General features: G+C 35.1%; 4 protein-coding genes across 5 annotated transcripts; 3 read left to right on the top strand and 1 right to left on the bottom strand.

The window, feature by feature from the left end:
* Window positions 1-2,169: 2,169 nt before the first annotated feature.
* LOC110714316 (cytochrome P450 704C1-like) lies at window positions 2,170-5,067 on the top strand. The gene is made up of 4 exons (XM_021892819.1): window positions 2,170-2,475; window positions 4,431-4,646; window positions 4,728-4,958; window positions 5,041-5,067. Exons 1-4 carry the CDS (start codon window positions 2,170-2,172, stop codon window positions 5,065-5,067), a joined length of 780 nt encoding a protein of 259 aa, XP_021748511.1.
* A 2,135-nt stretch (window positions 5,068-7,202) lies between these two features.
* Window positions 7,203-11,396, top strand: LOC110713964 (cytochrome P450 704C1-like). Of its 2 annotated transcripts, none has more exons than XM_021892416.1 (7): window positions 7,203-7,609; window positions 9,047-9,262; window positions 9,347-9,637; window positions 9,749-10,078; window positions 10,292-10,495; window positions 10,604-10,797; window positions 11,033-11,396. In XM_021892416.1, exons 1-6 carry the CDS (start codon window positions 7,313-7,315, stop codon window positions 10,784-10,786), a joined length of 1,521 nt encoding a protein of 506 aa, XP_021748108.1. In that variant the 5' UTR covers window positions 7,203-7,312; the 3' UTR covers window positions 10,787-10,797; window positions 11,033-11,396. The 2 variants fall into 2 exon arrangements, with proteins under 2 accessions (XP_021748108.1, XP_021748109.1); XM_021892417.1 differs by having other exon boundaries at window positions 11,041-11,396.
* Window positions 11,397-12,212: 816 nt separating this feature from the next.
* LOC110714317 (cytochrome P450 704C1-like) lies at window positions 12,213-14,799 on the top strand (the record flags this gene model as incomplete). Its single annotated transcript, XM_021892820.1, is given in 7 exon segments — window positions 12,213-12,485; window positions 12,781-12,996; window positions 13,074-13,364; window positions 13,570-13,654; window positions 13,657-13,898; window positions 14,042-14,245; window positions 14,343-14,799. Coding segments are annotated over 7 exon segments (1,494 nt in total), but the record flags the coding sequence as incomplete, so codon positions are not given.
* Window positions 14,800-14,843: 44 nt separating this feature from the next.
* Window positions 14,844-17,710, bottom strand: LOC110714109 (H/ACA ribonucleoprotein complex subunit 4-like). The gene is made up of 5 exons (XM_021892583.1): window positions 17,484-17,710; window positions 17,300-17,361; window positions 15,782-15,996; window positions 15,244-15,370; window positions 14,844-15,170 (listed from the first exon to the last, which is right to left on the bottom strand). Exons 1-5 carry the CDS (start codon window positions 17,644-17,646, stop codon window positions 15,033-15,035), a joined length of 705 nt encoding a protein of 234 aa, XP_021748275.1. The 5' UTR covers window positions 17,647-17,710; the 3' UTR covers window positions 14,844-15,032.

A 17,710-nucleotide genomic window follows, 5' to 3' on the forward strand; every position in this document is an offset into this window, starting at 1 on the left:
ACCGTCTTATTATTGTTGATCAAATCATTTTGTCTAGGGAGACCATGTCAGTCCAGGCTAGTAAAAGAAAGGAGCATCATCCTCAAATTTTAGAGTTAAATATAGTATATATTTGTTGTATGGTCAAAGGAGATATTTTTCTTCCTAAATTATAGACTATAGTTCCCTAGTATATTTCCATATATATTATAGTCAAATTAAAGGAAATAATTAGCTTTATAAAATGATAATTATCTATATTATAGTTAGTTGAATGAACCCGAATATGACCTGACTTGGAAATGACCCGACCTAATTGTAACCTGCAAATTATTGACTTGAACATAACCCGACTTGAATCCAAGAATGACCTGACTTGAAAATGACTCAACCTGATTATAACCTGCAAATTATTGACTTGAACCGAACCCGACTTGAACCCGAGAATGACCCGACCTGATTATAACCCGCAAATTATTGACTTGAACCGAACCCGACTCAAACTCGAGAATGACCCGATCTGATTCTAACCCACAAATTATTGACTTGAACAGAACCCGACTCGAACCCAAGAATTACCCTAACCCGTGAAAGCCCGAATTAAAACCGACCTATTTTTCATCCAACTCGAATGTAACCTGACTGGTTATTAACCCGACCTAAACCCGACCCAAACCCGATAAGAAGTAAAGAAGTATGATTCGACGTGACCCGACTCAAGCATAACATGACCCGCATAGGTTATGGAATTAATTTGAATTGACCTGGCCCGAGTTGACCCAATCCTCTCTTACCCGACCCAAACCCAACCCGTTTACAGAATTGACAGCTCTATTTAGGACTCTTGTTTTGAGAGGATTTGAGTGTGTAAGAAAAAATGAGGATATAGTAAGTAGATATAAGAAAATGGAGAATATAGTACGGGGCTGTTTGGTGCGCAGTCAACAAGGGGATAGAAAAGAGAGGGAAGTTTTGCTCTTCCCTGTCTCATTGGAGCATTGACTATAGGAGATAGAAGAGAGGGTAGTGTTAAATTGAGGCAGTGCTGCTGCAAGGGGTGGTGCTAGTTTGGTTGTGGAGGAATGGAGGTGGAGATGTGGTTGAAAAGGAGAGATGTGGTGGCGGTTTTGTTGGGGGAAATAAAGAAGTTAATGCCCTAGAAGTAATCACTAACATCAAGAGAACTTTGAATTGTATGGGTTGCCTAAAGGCTAGAGAGTGGAGACTCATTAGTTATGAGAGGGAAAAACTTGCAAAATAATCACTTTTCTATATAAATGTAGTTTATCTATGACTTTGTCAATAAATGTTTACATTGTAAGTATTACACAAAGATATTGTTTTTTCCCCTTAAAAGGTGATATTTGACACGCAATAGTAACTTAGGTGGAATTAAAAAATAATCTCAATAGATACAAGATAAAATGATATATGTGCCTTATGGTAACATATCAAAAAAAAAAATGATACATAAGAAGTCTAATGCAAAGAAATTTTTATTGATTTAGGATACGTTTTACAATTATTTTTAGATTTTTAGGTCAGCTGTTAGCATATACTGCACGGTAACCCCTAAAAGTCTGTAAACACCCAAAAAAAAAAAAGAAATTTATTGCCTTTTCTATATCATCTATCTTTGCTTATGCAGTTGCAAGTTCAGATCAATATGGCTATCCTTCAAAAAAACAAAAAACCCTAGAGCCACTAAACTTAAGGTTCAATCTAAGTGATGAATGAGCTTATGAGCAAGTTTTATCCAATCTAGCAGAACGGTAGAATGACATGTACTATGTAGTGGTATATGTTATAGAATTATATATAGTCTATAGTTAGTGTCATTATTATAACTCTCTTACGTGCATAGAAGAGTGATCTTTCCCACTTCAACTACATAATTTTTATGTTTTCCATTTTCAAAGTCACCTCTCAACACTTTCGTCAATGACTTACTCTAATCTTCACCAACTCTTCAATTCAGTTATTCTATTAAAAAGACAATTAGCAAAATGTTTACCATATTAGTAAGACTAATACTTTTATTGTTTTATCGAAAGATCATCGTTTACTTCTTTTATACCAATTTGGCAAGAGGTACTTTTTTTTTAAATACCTACTAATTGGTCATGGTACTCGTACTATAAAACTAACATAAACATACCAAAGCACCAAATATCTGGCTGTTTCATAACAATGGATACCCAAATTGGTAATTTCATATTCATTACCGTAACAATCGTAGTAATCCTAGCTTTTCTGGGCATCAAATTGTTGGCAAACAAACTGTTTCATAAAAATGGAGTGAAAAAATACCACCCTATTGGTGGAACCATGTTTCATCACCTCCGTAACTTCAAGAAGCTTCATCACTGCATGACTGATCTCGCTGCCAAGTACAAGACTTACAGAATACTAACACCGTTTCGAAACGAGGTTTACACTTCGGATCCTGCTAATGTCGAGTATATCCTCAAGACCAACTTTGATAACTATGGCAAGGTATCACTATTACTCTTTTCCTTACTACTACCTCCGTTACATATTATTTATAATAATTTGACATGAAGTAGAGGGAAAATGTTTAATCGTTGCAAATACTATGAAACGGAGGTAGTATTTGGTATTGATTCGTTGGTATAATTGTACTATTAGCTTTGCGTTGTCAACTTGTTATTTTTATGACAAATGCATCATCGTACTCTTGAAAAGTTTAGTCATTGTTTATAGCTAGAGCTAGGTGTACCCAAAGGGTGCACATTTTTTGGGTAGGAACGACGTACAAAGAAATTTGACGTGTACCTAGTAAATAATCAAACTAATAAGCAATGTGTCACATATCGATCAAATTGGTGACTCCGATCCGAGCCATTGTTTTAATTTTATATGGCTGTGACTGGGTCTTTGGTGACATACTCCGTAAGTCCATACAAATATCGGACCAAGTTGGTGATCCTTTTTTTTTTTTTTTTTTTTTTGAAGAGTTGGACTTTGTCTTATTTTTTATTTTTATAAAGGTGAGTCTTCCATAGCTTCATTTCGAAAGAATTACTTCGTATAAATTTAGAAAGATCAAGGTAAAAGTGATGAGAGTATAAAATACATTTATGGGCTTCAACCATTAGTTAAGTTTTTGGTTAAGTTGGTCCTCTAACATAGTATCAGAGCTGATGATTTGTACTCTATCAGGAATATATTTTATACTCTATCAAAAAGTTTAAAAATAAGTAATAAGAAGTACTACAAAGTAAAATAATATGGATCACGTATCTCAAAAGAGAAAGTAAATAATCATCATCTAAATTGTACAGTTGGTTTGTGTTAAATTAGATTTTGGTGAGGGTCTTAGCCTCTTAAAGACATGTAGAAGTCTTCTAAACTAGTGAACTGTATACTGCAGGATTTTACTAGGGCTGGCAAACGGATCAGGTCGGGTCGGGTTCGTGTTCGAGTCACCTAGTTTCGGGTCAGTAAACCCCCAACCCGACCTGATCCATTTAACTTTTTCGGGTTGGAATTCCTAACCCGAACCTGATAATTTCGGGTTCGGGTCAACCCGAATTTGACGTGATGACCTGATTTTTATTTTATTTTTATTTTATTTTTTTTGTTTTTTTTTTTGGGCTAAATCAAATTTCAGAAAATTCACAAGTCTTCATTTCAAAACAAAATAAACAACAAAGTAACAAATATCCTAAATTCCTTAATTAGAAATTACAAACCAAAAATATTTTTATTAAAAATCAAACCTTACAAATCATACATTATAGGATGTATATAAGAAAAAGATGAGAATAGTAAACATCATCAGCTTCATCACACCCTTACCTCCTTTCACTAATTATAACTTAGCCTTTGCTACTAGATATCATCAGTAGTGTCGCCGCCGCCTCTCATATTTTTATAATTTATATGCGTGGGAATTGTTTGTCCTTCCTTATTCTTGAACTGCAATATGGATCTCCATTCTCCACTATTGAAGAGAGAGAAAAATAGAGAGGAAAATGGAAATATGAGAGAATGAGAGAGAAGAACCTCTTGCGGCTATGAGAACTGATTCGTGAGGTTGAGAATATTGAGAGGAGTGAAAGTGTGAAGAGGATTTTAGGGTTTTAGTTTTTATTAGGACTTAAATATGGGCTTGGGCTGTTTCCTCTCCTTCAGTATTGTGGTTTTTTTTTTATTATTTTTTTTTTTTTCGCTATTAACTTATTTCGGTTAGATGGGTCGTTTTCGGGTTGAAAATTCCAACCTTAACCTAACCCATTTAATTATCAAGTCGGATTCGTGTCGACCCATTTAAGTTTTCGGGTCAAGAATCTCAACCCAAACCCGCTATTTTCACGGATTCGGGTCGGGTTTTCGGGTCGGGTCGATTTTTGCCAACCCTAGATTTTACTATCATATTTATGGTTTCTACAATGTAAAAGCTAACATATCCTTGTTCAAAATTGCAGGGGTATTATAACTATGACAATCTTAATGATCTATTAGGCGATGGGATCTTTACCGTAGATGGTGAAAAATGGCGTAACCAAAGGAAAGTATCAAGCCACGAGTTCTCTACAAGAATGTTGAGGGATTACAGTAGCAAGATCTTCAGAACAAATGCTGTGAAACTAGCAGATATAATTTCCTATGCTGCCAATTCTGACCAAATTATGGATATTCAGGTAAGATAGTGTCATGTTGTATTGGACAAAAGTGTTTTTTCTGATAAAATGAGCTAACTTGAAATGACTTTGTGTAAATAGGACTTGTTTATGAAGTCGACGTTAGACTCCATTTTCAAAGTTGCATTAGGAGTTGATCTAGACAGTATGTGTGGCTCAAATGAAGAAGGAAAGAAATTTGGCCAGGCTTTTGATGATGCTAGTGCTTCAACCATGTTACGATATGTAGACATCTTCTGGCCGATCAAGAAATTTCTCAACATTGGTGCAGAGGCTAAGCTTAAGAGAAGTGTCAAAATTGTTGATGAATTTGTTTACAAATTAATCAGTAACAAAGTAGAGTTAATGAAAAGTTCGCAATGCAATGACTCAGTAAGTGGATTATATAACTTAGAAGTCTATAATCATACTGGTTTACTGAGGGATTATTTATGCAATTTTTCTGTTTGAATTTGTCCGCGACACAGGAAATGCAGATGAAAAAGGATGATATATTGTCCAGGTTCCTGGAGCAGAGCGATACTGATTTAAAGTATCTGAGAGATATAATCTTGAGCTTTGTGATTGCGGGCAAAGATACAACAGCAGTTACACTTTCATGGTTTGTTTACATGCTTTGTAAACACCAGAATATACAGGAAAATGTTGCTGAAGAAGTAAGGAAAGTCAAAAATGCAAGGAGTTGGAAAATTTTCAGAATTTGCTGCTAGTTTGACTGAAGAATCACTTGAAAGAATGCAGTATCTTCATGCTGCATTGACAGAAACTCTCAGACTCTATCCAGCAGTTCCAATGGTAAGTCTAGCTAGTCGCAGTCAGAAAATTTCATCGCTCTCATTGTCTCATTTGTGTTACAAGTTACTTGCTGAAGTTTCTGAAAAAGAAATGAAATAATTTGTTTAGTTTTTATGTAACAACAGGATCCGAAGATGTGTTTTTCCAATGACACACTTCCTGATGGTTATAGTGTGAATAAAGGCGACACAGTGGCTTACCAGCCTTATGCAATGGGAAGGATGAGTTACATTTGGGGTGATGATGCAGAGGATTTCCGCCCTGAAAGATGGCTTAGTAAAGACGGTATCTTCCAGCCAGAGAATCCGTTCAAGTTCACAGCCTTTCAGGTTGGATTTGATGATTACATGCTAATAATAAGCCTTTTTGAGTCCCTAAGATAAATATAATGTCCTCAATGTTGAGATTTTTAGTCTTACAAGTTTTGGCTGATATCAACAGGCAGGTCCGCGAATTTGCCTAGGGAAGGAATTTGCTTACAGGCAGATGAAGATCATTGCTGCTGTTCTGCTGAGCAGTTTCATCTTCAAACTTGGTGATGAAAAAAGTACAGTGACTTATAGGACAATGATCAACCTTCATGTTGATGGTGGTTTACACATTCGTGCTCTTTATCGATAATAGGTAACTTGGAGATAAAGGTGTATCTCCCTCACAAAGCAAAACAGAAGAGTAACATGTTTAAAATCTAATGTCAAAGTTCAGCTGATGTGAAAGTTCATGTAATTTTAGAATAAAGATGTATTGAGTATATATCTCCTAAATAAAAACCTTCTTTTCAAGGTTTATTATATGTTTCATTTTATATCATGGAGCTCAAAAGTGGTGTTGATATCTCATAAACCAATAATTGTCATAAAACATACCATAGTAGATAATAGTTTTCTTTTGACCTTTTTTTTTTTTTTTTTTTTTTGAACAAGTATTCTTTTGACTTTACACTGTCTTTAATATGTGTATTTTGCCATTAATATATCTCAGAAAGCCTATGTAATTATGTAAGATGTTGTTGAGTCTATTTTGATGTATATTTTCTTAATATAAACCTATTAGAGCTTTTATAACTATATTTATTAAAGATATCGTCATATCGAAGATCAAACATATGCATCGATAAGCGTGCCTAGGCTGGTTAAAATATTGAAAGTAAATTGAAACGGAGAGAGTATTAATTTAATGTTAAAATTTTAAAACTTGACTATAAAAAATCAAAATAAGACTATCAAATTAAAATGAAAGGAATGTTACATACTAGGTATGTGTAAAAAAAAGAAAGGAATATTACATAATCTCATTATTGATCAAAATGAAGCATTTACTCCGTCTTACAAATGAAAACAGTATTCCCTCCCGTCCCTAAATTACATTCCTCCTTTCTATTTTTGGTATTCCAAAATTACATTCCTCCTTTCTATTTTTGGTAAGTGTTTTTTAGTAAATCAACTCTCTTTTTCTGTTTTATATTTAATGCTTTCTCACTCATCCTTATATAATCTCACTCATAATCCTTGTGCCAAATTACAATGAATATGATTGGTTAAAAATTTTCAATTAGGAGCATATGATTGATCCTTTTTTTCAAAGGATTGATGGCATGTCATGAGTAATAACTAATTTATCTTTGTACTTCCCATTACATTATCTAATTATTGTTATTTGTCTTATTCTTCCCTTCTTAATTCCCGTGTAAATTTTAAAAGAGAAATGTAATTTAGGGACGGATGGAGTAGTACTGTAGTACTTCGTATTACTCCCGCCCCTCAACAAAGTCAACACTCACCAATACAATACAATCCGTGTTAAACAACTCTCAAGTATTGCGCTGCACAAAGCAGCTAAAATCTTTCCCCTAAAAAAAAAAAATCAAAACAATGGAAACCCAGATCGAAAATTTCACATACATAATCACTCCAACAATCGTAATAATACTGGTTTTTCTGGGAATCAAGAAGCGGTTACATAAAAATGGAGAGAGAAAATACCACCCAATTGGTGGGACCATGATTCATCACCTCATTAACTTCAAGAAGCTTCATCATTACATGACTCATCTTGCTTCCAAATATAGGACTTACAGAATTATTACGCCGTTTCGAAACGAGATTTACACTTCTGATCCTGCTAATGTTGAGTATATTCTCAAGACCAACTTTGATAACTATGGCAAGGTATTTATCACTATTACCATTATTTTTTTTTTGGGATAATTTTGATTTTGCAAGTATTCTTCTTTCTATTTTTAAATGCTTTTTACTTGAGTAAATTTTTTTCTTTTGGGACGATTTTAATTTGGTGAATTTTCTTTTTTTTTTTTTTTTTTTTTTTTGGAAAATTTAGTACGGAGTACTGTTTTTGTTCTGTTTGCTTTGTCTAGTGGAAAGTTTTCATCTTGTGTGATCAAATTGGTTAGAGGTGTACTTTGGGAGTAGTGATAGACCACTACCAGGTATGGGCTCGTTGGGCCCATATCAGGGGCAAAAATGTAATTTCACGTAAAACTTACCCATATTGTAAAAGTGCAGTCTCTCCCCTCTCAATAACAGTATATAAATTATGAATAACAGTATAAAAATCAATAATAACAGTATACAAACCAATAATAACAGTATAGAAATTAATAATAACTGAGCACCGACAAAAAACTACCGGCGTCAATTTCGACCGAACTCAGCGATTTCCAGCACAAAACTCACCGTTTTTAATGGCTAGAGCCATAAGTTTGTGTCTCTTGTTTTTGGGTTATGTTTTTTTGGGTGGTTTCCGGTGATTTTTAATGGAGGTAGTTCATGTTTTTGGATTTCGACCAAGGTAGTAGCCGGTGGGGTGGGCTTCTTGTTGTCGGAGGTGAAGGCGCGGTGGGCGGAGGTTTGGCCGGCAATGGGAGCTATCCATGGAGGTGGGGAAAAGGGTTTAAAGAAGGAAGAAGATGAAGAGGAAAGGGGAAAAAAAAAGGAAAAAGAAAAAAAAATTGTGGTATTGGGTAGTATTACCCATACCATGGTAGTGGGTAATACTTACTCGTACTTTGGAGTGAGAAATTTCCTTACCCCTTTGGCCTTCCCCCCACTCCCAAAAAGGGTACCCCTAGCCCACTACTTTGGACCGAATGGATTTATGAGAGGTTCCAGCTTGATAAGGGCATGCTAGTTATTACTCTCTTCTCATTTTTAATTAGTCCGTATGGATTACTCAGCCTTTACCATTTGCCAATAATAGGAGAGTGTCCATCTTGTAAGTATACTTGATATTGTGGTTGAACAACTCTTAATTTGTGGACGTGTGGTGTCACAAGTGTGTACGTATATAAGAGGCTGAATGTCTATTAAATATTCGGGTGTATTTTATAACAATGTTTGAGAGGAGTAATAAAATTGCTGGCCTTTGGTAATTAATTTAGTTTAATGTATGATGTAACTATGTAAGTTGATGATGGTGCCTACCAAAAAAAAAAAACTTTTAGGGTATGTTCTCATTTAGTTACAAAAAATGAAGGTAAGGGGTCTCAGACTCTCAACCCTCAGGGACTTGTGAAAGTCATCTAAACCAGTAGCCAGGCTATATTGCAGGATTTCACTATTGTGTAACATTCTTGTAACAAATTACAGGGGGATTACAACTATGGACATCTTAGTGATCTACTGGGTGATGGGATATTTTCGGTGGATGGGGAAAAATGGCGCAACCAAAGGAAAGTATCTAGCCATGAGTTCTCTACAAGGGTGTTGAGGGATTACAGCAGCGAGATCTTTCGGACAAATGCTGTTAAACTAGCAAAGATAATCGCCGATGCTGCAAGTGCTGACCAAATTATGGACATCCAAGTAAGATGGTTTCATGTATTAGGTTTTTTTTTCTGATAAGATGAGCTGCTTTTGAAGTATTTAACTCGACAAAGCTTTGTGTAGGACTTGTTTATGAAGTCAACATTAGATTCAATTTTCAAAGTTGCATTTGGAGTTGAGCTGGACAGTATGTGCGGCTCAAGTGAAGAAGGGAGGGAGTTCAGCCAGGCTTTTGATGATGCTAGCGCTTTATCCCTGTACCGGTATGTAGACATCCTTTGGCCAATCAAGAAATTTCTCAACATTGGTGCTGAGGCTAGACTAAAGAAAAACATCAAAATCGTAGATGATTTTGTTTACAAATTAATCAGTAACAAAGTGGAGCTGATGAAAAGTCCACAAAGCAATTTTTCAGTAAGTGAACTATAAGTTATAACTACTTAAACCTTCTTTTAGTCATATCAGTTTAAGGGATTTATCATTTACGTGTCCTTTCCATGTGAATTGTCTGTGTCTGTGACACAGGAAATTCAGATTAAGAAGGATGATATCTTGTCCAGATTCTTGGAGCTGAAAAACACTGATTCTAAGTATCTGAGAGATATAATTTTGAACTTTGTGATTGCGGGCAAAGACACCACAGCATCTACACTGTCATGGTTTATTTACATGCTTTGTAAACACCAGAATATACAGGAAAAGGTTGCTGAAGAAGTAAGGAAATTTACAAAAATGGAAGGGGGAGGAAAATTTTCAGAATTTGCTGCTAGTTTGACTGAAGAATCACTTGAAAGAATGCAGTATCTTCATGCTGCATTGACAGAGACTCTCAGACTCTATCCAGCAGTTCCCGTGGTAATTTTAGTCTCATTCAGAAAATCTTTACCTGTTCTCATAAAAGTCTTACTATCCTTGCTTACGAAAAGAAGAAAAGAAATGGTTTTTATTAGACAACGAAGCCTAAACAAACATAATTCTTTGCAAGCTTATATTGTTTCCTTTCCTGTTGTAGACGTCATGAAATAGAAGTGAGTACTAAGAATGCTTAATATATTGATATAACCTCAGGATTCGAAGATGTGTTTTTCCGATGATACACTCCCTGATGGTTATAGTGTGAACAAAAGAGACACAGTGGCTTACCAACCCTATGCAATGGGAAGGATGAGTTTTATTTGGGGTGATGATGCAGAGGATTTCCGGCCAGAAAGATGGCTTAGTGAAGACGGCGTCTTCCAGCCAGAGAGTCCGTTCAAGTTCACAGCCTTTCAGGTTGGATTCGACTATTACACGCTAAGCCTTTTAGAGTCACTAAGATTATATTAAAGCCTCAGTTGAAATTCTTAGTCTTTACTTGTATTTTTTTTTCGGTATTAACAGGCAGGCCCACGAATTTGCTTGGGTAAGGAATTTGCTTACAGGCAGATGAAGATCTTTTCTGCAGTTCTGTTGAGCAGTTTTATCTTCAAACTCAGTAATGAGAATAGTACAGTGAATTATAGGACAATGATAAATCTTCATATCGATGGTGGTTTACACATTTGTGCTCTTCATCGAGAATAAGTGAGATTAAGGTATAAAAACTCCCTACCATACCCCTCTCAAAAAAAAAAAAAAAAGGTGTACTTCATTCAAAATGTAATGTCAAAATTCAACTGTGAATGTTTATGTAATTTCTAAGTAAAAATGGTGTATTGTGTATATGTCTCCTACTTAACTAAAATCCTTCTTTTTTAAAGTTAATTACATCTCCACCTAATTCCGTAAAGGTAATTTTTTTTTTTTTTTTTTTTTTTTTTTTTTTGCAAGAGGAAAAGTTTGACTGCATTTTGCTCTGTTAAGTGAGGATTTGAGAAGCCAATAGTTATCAGGCTATCAGCAGCATTACATAGCACATTAGCAGCAGCTATTATCAATCAGCAAGAGATGTGCTTATAAGGATGAAGGTGAATTTGCAGTATCCATTTGGTTTTGGGCAGCAAATTGGCCTCCTGAGGTTTTTTGGGAACCCTAAGAAGTGCCTCGATGCATAACCTTATTGGACCGAAAATGTTATCTAAAAGCTATGTAAATTACACAAAATTTGGCCATTATGGAAGATTTTGAGACTCGGTATAGAAAACTCTAATTGTAGTTGGGGATGCTTCCCGTGGTAATAAAATGTTGTTTGGAACTTTATGCTATCAATAGTAGGCAATAGCTCACACAAAGGCTCGAGGTGGACTTGAGTCTATCATAAGTAGCTAAATTGACAATTTAAGATGTAAAATGGACGATTTCAACATTTGTTTTGACTACTGGTTTTAAGTTCATTAAATTGAATAGAATACTCGTTGAAAAGTTTTAGACGCAATTATAATAGTAGACGGTGTAGGCTTAGCTGATTAGCTCATTTTATTTTATATACAAAGTGTTCCATCATTAAGCTCATTTATGTAATTACAAAAACTAACCCGAACTGGATTAATCCAACCCAAAATTAAATAACTACCTTACAAAAATAAAAATAATAATAAAATCAATTCTTTTTGGACTAATGAGTCAACTTCTAACCATTATTTTTTTACCAAAATGATATATATTAAAAAATAAAAAAAATCACATTAGGCTGGTGCAATTATCCACAAATGGTTTTGTTGTAGAGTTGTAGATTAATTTATAACCGCTCAAAACCCAACATTTTTCTCCTCTGAAGATAATACAGTTAAGCATCCACGCATACATCTACACATATTGTAGTACTAATCTCTAAATTTATGCAAAGTTATCAAATAAATGAAAATTAGCCTGCTTCAATGAACTGAGATAAACGACAAAACATGCCAAAAATAACAGAAGGTGGAGATCAATTATTGAAGACATTCATACTTTATATATACCGTATTTTGTTAAAGCAAAATCCTGTTTAATTTCATACAGCTTATCAAAGCATAAAACTTTATGATAATGGAAACTTATAATCCAAATTTCAAGTCAATTACTCTGATATTCACAGTTTTTTTCAATCTTGGTTGTTGTCTTTACTAAATTATTTCTTAAAAATAAGTATTTGAAGAAACATGGAAAAAGGAAATACCCCCCAATTGCAGGAACCTTTTTCCATCAGCTTCTAAACTTTGACAGGGCTCATCATTACATGACTGATCTTGCTGCCAAGTATAAAACATACAGATTGTTGGCTCCGTTTCGACATGAAATTTACACTTCTGATCCTGCTAATGTAGAGTATATTCTCAGAACTAACTTTCAGAACTATGGCAAGGTATATATGTATATATATATACATTGCGCGCATTTGTTCTTTAATGAAATTTATACATTGCTCGCATTTGTTCTTTAATGAAATTTACGGTTTTGTTACAATGTTTGAACGTTGCATGAACTTGAGGATGTGATCAATAAGTTTGTGAGATTATAAACTTCTGTAGTTTTTTAATATTTTGAATTTTGGGATTGGTTTTGAACCAACACCAAATATTAGACCTGATTTTTTTCTGGTTAAAATCCTTAGTTTTATGTGTTCTGTAAAAAACATTGGCACTAATGGAAACTTTCAGGGGGATTACAACTATGACAATCTAAGCGATCTGCTAGGTGATGGGATCTTTGCTGTTGATGGAGATAAATGGCGCAACCAAAGGAAAGTCTCAAGCTACGAGTTCACAACAAGGATGTTGAGGGATTTCAGCAGCAAAATCTTCCAGGAAAAAGCAGTGAAACTAGCAAAAGAAATCACTAATGCAGCAAGTTCTAATCCAATCATGGACATCCAAGTAAGATGCCTAATGGATGTATTTGTGCTTTGAAAACTTTCATGTTCTTTGTACAGTTCTGATATTGCGCTCTGCAGGACTTGTTTATGAGATCGACATTAGACTCCATATTCAAGGTTGCATTTGGAGTTGATCTAGACAGTATGTGTGGCTCAAATGAAGAAGGTAAAAAATTTAGCCAAGCTTTTGATAATGCTAGTGCTATGTGCCTGTACAGATATGTCGACATCTTCTGGCGCATCAAAAGATATCTCAACATTGGTTCAGAGGCAAATCTCAAGAAAAACATCAGAATTGTTGATGATTTTGTTTACAAGTTGATTAGCAACAAAATTGAGCTACTGCAGAAGTCCCAAGGCAATAACTCAGTAAGTGATTGCTTACTTAAAACTCCCTAACAGGAGAGACCGAGAGATTATGACTAAGAAGCCAAATACCTAATGACTTAATTTCTCAGGCTATTAAGGAAATTATAGCTCTTCTATGAATATCAATTTCTTGAAACCAAGCTTGAGTAGCTTGTGATACGAGCAACTAGGCTCATCATTGATGCACTGTTGAAATGTGACACAGGAGATGCAAATGAAAAAAGATGACCTCTTGTCCAGATTCTTGCAGCTGCACACTACCGATCCAAAATATCTGAGAGACATAATACTGAATTTGTGATTGCCGGAAAAGACACCACTGCAGCTACTCTTTCGTGGTTTGTTTACATGCTTTGTAAACACACAGAAGTGCAGGAAAAGATTGCGGAAGAAGTAAAGAAGGTTTCAGACACGAAAGAGGGTGAGAACACTGCAGAATTTGCAGCCAGTTTAGATGAAGAATTACTCAACAAAATGCAATATCTACACGCATCATTGACTGAAACACTCAGACTCTACCCAGCAGTTCCAGTGGTATTTATACTGGACATCAGATAATTGTCACTCATTCACATATAATTATACAGTCCCCTTTCACAGAAAGAAATATGAAAAAGGGCACTTTTCAGATGATAGTATTATACACTCACATGATGGTTAATTTAATTCTGCTACAGGATGGAAAGATATGCTTTGCAGATGATACACTCCCTGATGGTTACAGTGTGAAGAGAAGGACCTTGGTAACTTACCAACCCTATGCAATGGGAAGAATGAAATTTGTTTGGGGCGATGATGCAGAGGATTTTAGACCAGAAAGATGGCTTGACAAGAACGGTGTTTTTCAACCTGAAAGTCCCTTCAAGTTCACAGCCTTCCAGGTCAGATTTTACCATTATTACATGCCTTTTAAAAAAATTCCAATAGCATCTGTGATCTTTAAAAATTCTCAGCACTTTTGCATATCCTGGTTCACAGGCAGGTCCACGGATTTGTCTCGGAAAGGAATTTGCTTACAAGCAAATGAAAATATTTTCTGCTGTGCTATTGAGGAATTTTATCTTCAAACTCGGTGATGAGGAAAGAGCTGTGAATTACAGGACAATGATAACCCTTCATATTGATGGTGGTTTATTTGTTCGGGCTATCCCTCGAGAATAAGGCACCCATAAAAATTTAGAGAATTTCAAACCCCCTCCCCACCCCTCCCCCCACCACCCCCCCCCCCCCCCAAAAAAAAAAAAAAAAAAGAAAAAAAAAATCACTCCTCTTCCTCCGAAGTTCTGTGATGTAATCCCAATAATTCGATAGTACAAGTAAACCTAATTTCAGCTAAGGGGTTAAGAGGGTGAGTAGTCAAGTTTCAATTCTCAACTAAGGTTTGTCTGTATTAAGTGATTTGAATCCTCCAATGTAATGTACTAATGTGTAATGTGTACTCCAGAATCTTAATCATACTTTCATTGTATTACAAGTAGGTGAATCAAAAGGCTTAACCGCTTAAAAGACAGCGTATTGCTGCACAATAACAAAAACAAAATCTGCATTTCACAAAGTAATTGAAGGCACTTACATGTTCTACCAGAGACTGTAAAAGTTGTCACAATACAAAAAGTAAAACTGGCGCTGATAAGCTTTAAGTAAAAAATGGCCTAACTAGAGCAGAAATCATAACAAATCTGGGGATGTGCTCACAGGAGGAAGGTGAATTCCTGGTCTGTTAGTCCATCCTTTACGTTTTCTATAAGCCTCAATAGCCTGTAATCGTAGCCTCTCATTTGAAGCAGACATAGCTTTTCTAAATGCCTGCAAAAGCATATGGGTCAATAGATGTAGTAACATACACACTGCAATAACAGGTAGATGAGATGCTACTTACAGGAATAGTAGGCAACTTCGGGGGGGCTTCAGCAACCTCTCCAAATTTAACTATATCATGCTTTGGAAGATCAAGAATCTGCTCTGAACTGCCTTTCTTTTGTTTCTTTTTCTTAGCCTTTAAAAACCTGCGTCAAAACATGGCTTAATTTACACAAGCTCATAAGCACCAAAAGAAAAAGGCAAAAAATCAAAGTAAAAGCATCCAAATCGCATCAGTGATCATTCAGCTCTGACCCATTACCCAGGAAGTTGGTCTGCTCAATATGTGAATAAATCTTCATTTCAGCAATATAAAACTTCAAAGTTTTCCCTTTGTTTAATTTATTTTTTTAACTTTTGTTTGTATTTGTGTGTGTGTGTATTGGGGGGGGGGGGGGGGGTCTCGAGGGAGGAATAAATCGACAAAACTTAATCCTATTATGTCCAACACTAGATTGTTTTCTCTGACTCAACCACTCATAATGACAAATACAACAATCCAACTCTGTTTGAGTACAAAAACAAACAAACAGAAACCCAAAAAAAAAAAAACTTACTCTTTCTTCCGCTGCTTTCTTGTTGAAACACCATCCAACTTTTCCATCTCTGCTTCAAATCGTAGGTCATTTGCTTGCTTTCGCTTCCGTTTCTTCTTATTTTTCTCTTCATTTGCATCAGTGCTCACTTTTTCTTGCGGCACAGTTGATTTTTTTACCTTTTCTCCTTTAGTTCCTTTGCTTTTACCGTCCACCTCAGATTTTGAGTGAGGTTTCTGCATTTAAGTTCAATAATTAAACTCCAAACGTCTAAATTTATAATTAAGAGTCATTATACTTGGCACATATAAATGAGTGTACTTAATTAGGCTTAAAGACCTTATTTCTCCTATGAGAACTTTTTTTTTTGAAATTTTTATACAGTTTCATCATCAGCACATTCAGAAAATAGTATTATCTGGGGTGAAATGTAAAGATCCTTTGGATTTGTAAATCAGAAATACAGAATGCATAATTCTATTTGAACATAATGGTAAGCCAAATAGATATAAGAACCTCCACTGATCAACCTAAGCTACCATGTCTGAGATATCATTAGTAATGTCATAAGCTTTCCTTGTTTAAGATTATGTAGAGATTAATATTGAAGTCTTTTTAGTGGACATCTAATCCAGATCTTCCTAAACAATGTATATCGAAGAAGTATGAGGAAATGTCTGATATTTCATTAGTAATGTCAGTGCTTGCTACCAGGATTAAGACCCCAATGCTATCCCACTAACAACATAGCAAGCAGCTACAATCAAGTTCTAGACCCCATTAATTGTAGACGAATACTGAAGTAGCCTCTACAAATACTCAAACTAAATAGTGTAGACTTCCTGGATGCCCCATATCCTTGCCCTTGCCACCCTAAATCATTTAACTATCTCGGTCTAGGAAAGAAAAGTTGAGCAGAAAGGATAGTAAATTTCCAATAATAAGAATTGAAAAACTTCTTTAAATCCAAACTAAGTCCTTGTCTTCCTGTCCAAAACGTTTTAAAATAATCGTAAACTTCAGCCATAGAACAGAATTATAACTAGAAGTCATATTCTCAATTCGTTCATTTACATCATACTTTTGAAAACTCGAGCCACTAACTTCCCCTTGTTACAAAGTTCAACAACTACTCACCAAAATTAAACCAAAAACCAATACATGAGCAAATTCAGAGCACTTAATACAAACATCAAAAAATTCAAAACCCTAATCAAGGTATAATAGGTTGCTGCAGCCTTTTAGTTTAGTTTTGAAACGGTGTCAAACAAGGAAGCCATACAAGCTTAGGCATCCAAATCTCCATATACAAACAGCAAAACCATAGTTACACAGAATCACTAGTCCTTTATACAAATTATACTCCTATAATGCAAAATCGTTCAATTCTATTAAACCGTAATTTGAAGACAATATCATAAAATCCAAGCTACAAGATTGTCCATAACGCATTAATAAAATATGGGTAACAAACCAAATGCTCAAATTTCTTCAAACAAAAATTACAAAAAGACTTAAAATTACCAATAAAGGGCTTACATTTAGAGCATTATCTACTTTTTTGCTCTTCTTTTGAGTATTCTTCGAATCAATCGCAGACCCTGAAAATATAATAACCCATTAATTCAAAGTATAAGAAAACAAATGGGAAAAAATTAAAGGAAAAAAAAAGTAATATTAATAACAATAATAATCGTAAAATTAAAAAGGAGGGAAGAAAAACCTTGATTAGCAGGGACGGGAGAAGAAGCAAAAGACAAGATTTTGCGGAGTTTGGAAGGCAAAGCGTCGATAGAAGAAGTGTTGGGAGGTGGAGGGAGGCGGTTGTTGCCGCCATGAGCAGCTAGATAGTTTTTCTCTCTCCTCTTCTTTGCTTTCCCTCCCATCTTTACTCTCTCTTTCACTCTAGTTTAGCGTTTCAGCTTCTGCCTTGGTTAATTGCTCTGTTAA

Source organism: Chenopodium quinoa, unplaced genomic scaffold, assembly GCF_001683475.1.
Source record: "Chenopodium quinoa cultivar QQ74 unplaced genomic scaffold, ASM168347v1, whole genome shotgun sequence".
NCBI classification, from domain to species: Eukaryota; Viridiplantae; Streptophyta; class Magnoliopsida; order Caryophyllales; family Amaranthaceae; genus Chenopodium; species Chenopodium quinoa.